General features: G+C 61.9%; 1 protein-coding gene across 1 annotated transcript; it reads right to left on the bottom strand.

The window, feature by feature from the left end:
- Positions 1–2,163: 2,163 nt before the first annotated feature.
- On the bottom strand, positions 2,164–7,126 carry MNEG_11514 (phosphatidylinositol 3-kinase; the record flags this gene model as incomplete). The annotated part of the gene is made up of 10 exons (XM_014040014.1): positions 2,164–2,295; positions 3,177–3,418; positions 3,729–3,878; positions 4,085–4,212; positions 4,417–4,526; positions 4,695–5,225; positions 5,610–5,781; positions 6,115–6,209; positions 6,598–6,675; positions 7,055–7,126. 10 exons carry the CDS (start codon positions 7,124–7,126, stop codon positions 2,164–2,166), a joined length of 1,710 nt encoding a protein of 569 aa, XP_013895468.1.
- Between the last annotated feature and the right edge of the window lie 397 nt (positions 7,127–7,523).

Here is a 7,523-nt window from a genome sequence, read left to right as displayed (position 1 = left end):
TCTCTCTCTCTCTCTCTCTCTCTCTCTCTCTCTCTCTCTCTCTCTCTCTCTCTCTCCTTGAGGGGCTGGGGGCCTCGCTCCGGCTGCCAGCTTGTGGTCACACCACGCGCTGGCGGCGACGCCGTGTCTGGGGCGGGCTCGGGCGGCCGCATCTATCTGCGCAGGTTTCGTCAGTCTATAAAAAAAGAACGCGCGAGAATGCAAGACCGAGGAGTGAGCACATGTCAGAGCACATGAAAGTAAAAGGACCTGAAAGTACAGCAACTGCGTGCACCATGTGGCCACACAGAGCTAGCTTGCACCCTTGCTCTCGGTGACTCGCCACAAGCTCTAAGTCTGATATTCTGTAACAATCGCAAAGCAAAATTCTGGGAAGCTGTGGGCGCACCTGCGCCTTGCGGTCCTGGAGGCGGCGTGGCGCCTGCGCTGCCGGCGGCAGGTGACGGGACAGCATTTTTTTTACATGTGAAGTCACTTGAGAGACTGACGGCACCTACCTGCGCAGATGCGGCCGCCCGAGCCCGCCCCAGACGCGGCGTCGCCGCAGTTTGCAGCGGCTGACGTCATCGATGACGTCATCGACGGCGTGGAGCATGCGGTGCGCGCGGACTGGCATAGCACCTAGTCTCACGCCCCTCAGCTTGCCGGCGCGAGCCCCTCGTGATTCCCCGGCCGGCGCCAGCACCTTTTTTTCCTGTGAATACAGTCACACGATGTTTGTGAATACAGGATAGAAAGCGAGCACAAACTGCGGTTGGGAGTGGAAGCAACACCTAGCCTGGTGCTCAATAGCCCCATGGTTTGTGAATCGCATCGGCGCACGATCACAGCCCACTACACATGCCATACATGCCACCCAGCCAACCACCATGCAACAAGCAAGAAAAGAGGGAAGGAGAGAAAGGATAGGTAAAAGCAGGATCACCAATCATCGATGGCCAGTCCGAGCTAGCCCGGCTGAGACGCCGTGCCCAAGCGCACGAGCCGCCTATGCACCTCGGCCACTTAGAACTGCTGCTCCGGCCGCGGAGGCCCCGCCATGTGTGCCACGCGAGGCCGGCGGTGACCGGGGGAGGACATGACCAGCGCCACTGCCCGTCCATGCTTCTGTGGAGGCTGGTACGTGTCCCTGTCATTGCTGCTGCTGCTGCCACCACCAGCGGCGCCGCTGTGCGGCCTTAAGCTTGTCTGGGTTTGAGCTGCAATGGTGTGGCGGCGGGGTGGTTGCTCGGGTGTCGCAAGCACCGGCGGCAGCCCCTAATGCGTGCGCGGCCTCAAAGGGGCTTGAGGCTTGCGTGCTGCATACGGCGCCTGATGGTGTGTATGCCACCAAGCCAATGTATACAAAAAAACCAAATCCCCGCTAGTAGAGCTACCCCAAACACCTTTGAGGCTCGGAAAATGGGCTGCGGTTTCTAGCATTTCTGGCGATGGCGGTTTGTTGGGGTCCGCAGCCTTGCCGCGTGTCTATTCATCTGCCTGCGACTGGCCTCATAACATGAGCTTGAATCATGGAAATTGCAAGAATGATCAGGATTAGTATTACAGCGTCCCGCGGTCGCCTGCTTCTGGAGCATCTAGGCTCATGGTATTGGACTTTGCAGCATCAATGCTGTCTGACTGCGATAGAGGTGGTCAACATGTGCCGTTCAAAGCAGGTGTGCAAGGTTGCCCCAAGTGCGTGCCGGTCTGGACCGCGCACAAAGGCTAAGATAGGAGTGCTGAAGGCCCTGCACGGCCACCCGCTTCTGGTGAAGCCATCCAGGCTCATGGATAGTTCTTTAGATCAAGGGCCCTCAATGGCGCACACGCAGACTACGCCAGAAGTTGCAGAGCAAGCATCAGTCGTCATCCACCGAGGCCATCCGGCCTCTACGCGAACGCGCATGCCTGGAGCTTGGGCGCCGGCTCGCTATCATGCGGCGCCAGCTTGGTCAGGCGAGCGCATTGTGCGCACACAGGCGCACGTGCGGGCGTGTGCGGACAGATTTGCCAAACAAGGGCGCAAAGAACGAGTTGGGACGGAGATCCTAGTGTGCAGGGCAATCAATCAAAGCGTGCTCAGCCATTGTGTCAAGGCCTAGGCAGTCATGATTGGGGCCAGGGGTGGGTTGCAATGCAGATGCGGCGCCACACGGCGGGGCCCCCTCGTATGTTGCCTCGTCAGCGCCAGTACTGCGCCCATCGGTGTGTGGTCTCCATGATCTGGGGCATCATAGCTGTGGCGCTCTCATTGATGAGCTGCTGCATCCACTCAACAGCCTGGCCGTCGTCAAAGTCCAGCCGCAGCTTCTCCTGTACGCGCCGGGATGGGGAGTGGGTGCAGGTCGTGTCTGTCGTGAGGCTGGTGCAGCCAGCAGTCTACTCAGCCAAACCCCAGGATGCTGAGTGTGTTCGTTGGCTGCATTGCAAACACAAAACACCCTTTTTGCGCCTGGGCGGGGATGTACGTTTGACATTAGCAGTGTTACAGGCGTGTGGATGTGGATGTGTGTGTGTGTGTGTGTGTGTGTGTGTGTGTGGGGGTGAGTGAAAGTGAGTGAGTGTGTATGTATGTATGTATGTATGTATGTATGTATGTATGTATGTATGTATGTATGTATGTATGTATGTATGTATGTATGTATGTATGTATGTATGTATGTATGTATGTATGTATGTATGTATGTATGTATGTATGTGTGTGTGTGTGAGAGAGAGTGAGTGTGTGTGTGTGTGTGTGTGTGTGTGTGTGTGTGTGTGTGTGTGTGTGTGTGTGTGTGTGTGTGTGTGTGCGCGCGCGCGCGCGCGTGTGGGCAAGGGGGGCAAGTTGAGCGTCTGCCAAGGGCCCTCTCACACGCACCTGTTCAGCAACACACCTGTCGCAGTCCTCAACAGGCATGCACACACCTCAAGGTCAGCATGATGCAGCCGCTCAATTGGCGGGGTTGCTTGCTGCCAGCTAGGCCGCGCGGCTGCAAGTCAATACCACATTGTAGCCAATTATACAGTGCCTGTGCCAAGTGCAAAAATCGCATACGAAAGTGCATGCACATGCACAAGCACACATGGATGAACGCCTACCCGCCCATACACATGCCTTGTCACACTGCAAAACATCGTCGGTGACGTGCCTCGACATGTAATATTTCACACAACACAGCACAAATCTGGATTCGGGCGCTGTTCCGACGCACCTGAAGTTTGAGCATGGCGTTTTCGGGGTTGGACCGGATTGCCTCGATGCTTGCTCCGGCCATGAGGTGGAACAGGCTCAGGATGAGGTCGGCGCTCTTGCGCAATATGTTGTAGGCCTCACACGCCAGCATGCGGAAGCGCACGTAGAGGCCGCTGTCCGCACCGCCCATTGCCTCTATCATCTCCTTGCAGAGCTTCATGGGCGGGGGGAAGGGCTTGGGGTCGCTCCCGAGGATGTAGCCTGGGCATGGAATGAACGGACCGGGGCAGCATGAGCGGCGGCGGCGGCGGCCGTGCAGCTAACAGCAGGTGCAAGCTTGCATGCCCGGCAACCAGCAGGACCTGAAAGTGTTGCAGAATCCTGCGGTCGCCGGCTTAAAGCCATCCAGATGTGTAGGATCGGATTTGAAAGCATCGACGCCGTGCGCCCGAGCTTCAGGTGGCTACCGTGCGCCGGTCACAGCCGACGCAAGCGCAGCAACTGCAGCTCAAGCCCAAGCCCATCCGTGCCCTCGCCGTCGGTACGGGCGGGTTCGTCCCACGGCACGCACCAAAGTCGATGTGGAAGAGGCGGCCGTCGGGCGCGAGCATGAGGTTGTCGAGGTGGCGGTCCCCGACCCCCAGGATGTAGGTCATGACGCAGTACCCCGCACAGCTGCGCACAAACGTCTCAAGGGCGTCCGCCCGCACGCCAAACGGGCCTGGGCAGGGGGACCCGGGGACAGGTGTGATGAGGCGGTCTGTCTGCCTGGGGGAATGTGGTCTGAGGCGCAAAGGGCAGAACGGCCGTTCCAAGGCCTTCAGAGAAGCAGTGAGACTGCGGCCGCTCCATGCAGTGCCTATGGCCCATGGATCCGCCCGTCAGGCGACCAGGCCCCTGTTTGTGACATGTACCAACGAAACCCACCCTGGGGGTCGCCCTGCCCGCTGGCCAGCAGGAAGCGGTGGATGCTGCGGTGCTCTGCCAGCAGGGCGCTCAGGGGCACGCTGGGCACAAACTCCACCAGGCCGTCGTCGCTGCCCGTGGGGAGCACCCTGGGGGAGGTCGGAGCGGCAAAGAGAGCATGGGCAGAGGGTTGGGAACGCGCAAAGGTCAGAATGCGCTTAACGGAGCAAATCATGCAGCGTTGCTTCAAGGAGCTCGAGGTGGGAACGCGGATGCCTAAGCATAGTGGAATGACGTAGCCCACTGCGCGCGCGAGGGCTGTTATAGCGCCCGCCCCACAGCCAACCCTTGACGCAAGGGTGAGGCCCAGTCCACGGGCTGTGGTCGTCCGGCCCTGCCTGTAGGGCGTGAGGCGCAGGTCGAGGTTCTCTCGCTTGAGCAGGCGGTCCATCAGGCTCAGCATCTGGCGTGGTGGGGCCGACAAGAGTTTGAAGAAGGGGTCCGGGCACGTTGCAGGGAGGGTCTGATTGCCGTCTGACAAAGAGCGTCGCGTCGAGCTCAGGAAATCGAGAAAAAGAACTCCCGTACCACAGGGACCGTCCCCCTTCCCCACCCGCAGGCGCCCCCCTACCTGCAGCACAAACTGATCCTGCCGCAGGTCGTCGCCCTTCTTGTAGATCATCACGCACCGCAGAGCGCCGCCGCCGCCGACCGTCAGCGCCGTGCGGCACTGCGGCGGCAGCCGGTGCAGCGCGGCCGCCGCAGGCGCCCCCGCCGGTGCCGCGGCGCCGAGCGTCGCCCCCGGGGCGACCGCGCCGGCGGCCGCCGCGGCGCCGGGGAACGCCGCTGACCCCGAAAGGTCGCCGAGCGCGCCGCTGCTGCTGCTGCTGCCGTGCAGGCCGCTGCCCGCGGGCGGCCGCTGCGGCGCGAGCGGTGCGGGCGCCTCCCAGTCGATCGGGCTCGGGGCCACCCTGTATGCCAGCTTCACGGGCAGCTGCGCGCTCTTGAAGCAGGCGCACTCTGAGGGGACGAGCCCCTCGAGCAGCAGGCTGGGGTTGAGCGGCAGCGGGACGCGCGCGGCGGTGAGCTCCTCGCAGGGGCCGTCGGCGGAGAGCATCTCCCGCAGCCGGTCGGTGGCGCGGGCGGCCTTCAGGCGCGACATCTGCAGGGTCACGTGTGTGTGTGTGGGGTTGGGGCAGGGGCCCGGTGGCGGGTGGCGGATGGGGGTGGTGGCGTGGAGGCCTGTGGTGAGGGGCCCGGGTGTCCTGAGGTCGTAAAACGGTGAGGAGATGGCAACGACCCTTCACCGCTGAGAGCCTCCCCTGCACCACACCCAGCTCTTGCGTGCTTGTGGCACCTAATGACAGGAACCAAACTCCCATGATCCAAGCCCAAACCAATCACGGCCTAAGTCACACACTGAATACATTCAAAACATTGCGTATCCTCGTTGTTACTCAAATCCTGCCCTGTGACTTGGTCAATCCCAGGGTGACGCGGTCGACAAAGATTGCCTGGTCAACCCCTACCCCACACACAAACATACCTTAATGTCCTTGACAATGTAGGCCAGCTGAGACACCATGTCGGTCTGCCGCCGGATGGCCTCCCACACCGCCTCGCCGCGCGGCGCGCCCGTCAGCGCGTCCACCAGCGCCGCGTGGACGCAGGAGGCGCGCGCACCAAAGGAGGGGTCCTCCCACTCCGTGAAGAGGTACCTGCGGCGGGCGGCGGGACGGGCTGAGAGCCACACAGGTTGAGAGCCTACCACCTAGTCTGGGAGTTCAACTTTGGGCAAAAACGCTTGCATGTCACCAACAAAATCAGCTAGAGAGTGGTTTTTGCAGGCCCGGAGACAAAGCCAAGAGCAAAACCACGCCCTCAGGCCCTGCGGCGGCGCCCTTCCGGCATTCATCGGTCCTGTTGCGACACGGCCGATTGGGCTGGCAGGCTGAGAAAGAGGCGCCCGCGCGATGGGACCAGGTTGTGCCTGTGGGGCGCCAGGCGCAAGGCCGGGCAGGGCACGGGCCGCGCGCAGCGCGGGTCTGCACCAGTGAAGGAATGTGGCGAAGGCGGGGTTGGAGGTGGCGCGGCCGATGAGGAACCGCGCCAGCCGCGACAGGTCCACCGCCTCGAAACGCAGCGCCTGGCCGTGAGGCATTTGGGGTGAGCGCAGCGGGGCCGCGGAGAGAAGATTTCAGGCAAGGCTGCAGGTCGCAAAGTCAGTATTTTCAGCATGCACTGATATATGTAGGAGGTGAATGAGCCGTGCTTGCTATACAGGATCCAAGTCTGCGGTCGGCGTCCTGGACCCCCGGCGCAAGTGCACCCACGTGAGCGCACAACAAACAACAAATGCGAGGACGCATGCCTCGATTGTCCGTCCGGCATCGCGCGCGAATTACGCGAGATTGTCGACCAGCCGCGCGCAGCACGCGTCCGCCCTGCAATGCACAGCCCGGGTCGACCCCATGCGCGAGGCCCCAGGGGATGCAGGCCCGTGCCCCAGGCCCCAGTCCCCAGGCACGCGTCACCTGCACCAGCTGCAGCAGGTAGTAGAGCAGCTCCTCGTCGTCCTTCGCCTGGAGCACCATGACGGCGTGGGAGCGCACCTGGGGGGAGGGGGTGCGCAAGATTGCGTGTGTGTGTGTGTGTGTGTATGTGTGTGTGTGTGTGTGTGTGTGTGTGTGTGTGTGTGTGTGTGTGTGTGCGTGCGGCGTGACGCGTGGGTGAGAACGGGGTGCCATGCGCTTCCCAGAGGCCGCCAGACGATCAGGGCGCTGTGGGAGTAGAGCCGTTAGACCGGGACAGCAGCCGATGACGGGGGCGGCACCAGGTGCTTGTTGCTTTGCTATTTGGCAATGTGGTGCTCCCTGCCACAGGGCAAAAGCACAAGGCCACAGCCTGCCCCGCCGCTGCGGCCGTGGTTGTGCTGATTAGCCCCCTGCAACGCCTAGCCCCACCCACTGGAAACACCTCGCGCACACACACCTCATCGTTTTTGAAATCAGGGGACAGCAGCTCTAGTGCGTCCGCCACCTCAATCGGCGCCCATTCTGCCATCAACTCCGCAGCCTGCAGTGCAGGATGACGAGGCGCGTGCAGTGGAATTGGGGGCCGTGAGCAGCGCGGAGTCGGGACGCGCAGCGAGTTTGGGGCAGGTTTTGGCAGGACACTGCATGGAGGGCGCTTATGGCCTTCGCATGGTCAAAGCAACGGCATGACCTTGAGACCCATAGCTGAATCAGAGCCGGGAAAGGCTGCCTTACGACCGCAACTAGGGCACGCCTCAAGAAAAAGCGCCGCCGCAGCAGCAGTCGGTCACCTGTCGCGCCTCGTATGCGTCGCTCCAGTCGACGCACTTGAGGAACTTGGTGAGTGCGCGCTTGTCCCCGCGCAGGCTGTACCTGCGGGCCACCACACGCGGGCATGGGGACGGCGTCACGGGGAGCGACCACGT

The sequence above is a fragment of the Monoraphidium neglectum genome, assembly GCF_000611645.1.
Source record: "Monoraphidium neglectum strain SAG 48.87 unplaced genomic scaffold scaffold02779, whole genome shotgun sequence".
Taxonomy (NCBI): domain Eukaryota; kingdom Viridiplantae; phylum Chlorophyta; class Chlorophyceae; order Sphaeropleales; family Selenastraceae; genus Monoraphidium; species Monoraphidium neglectum.
This window is presented reverse-complemented; position numbering and strand designations above follow the sequence as displayed.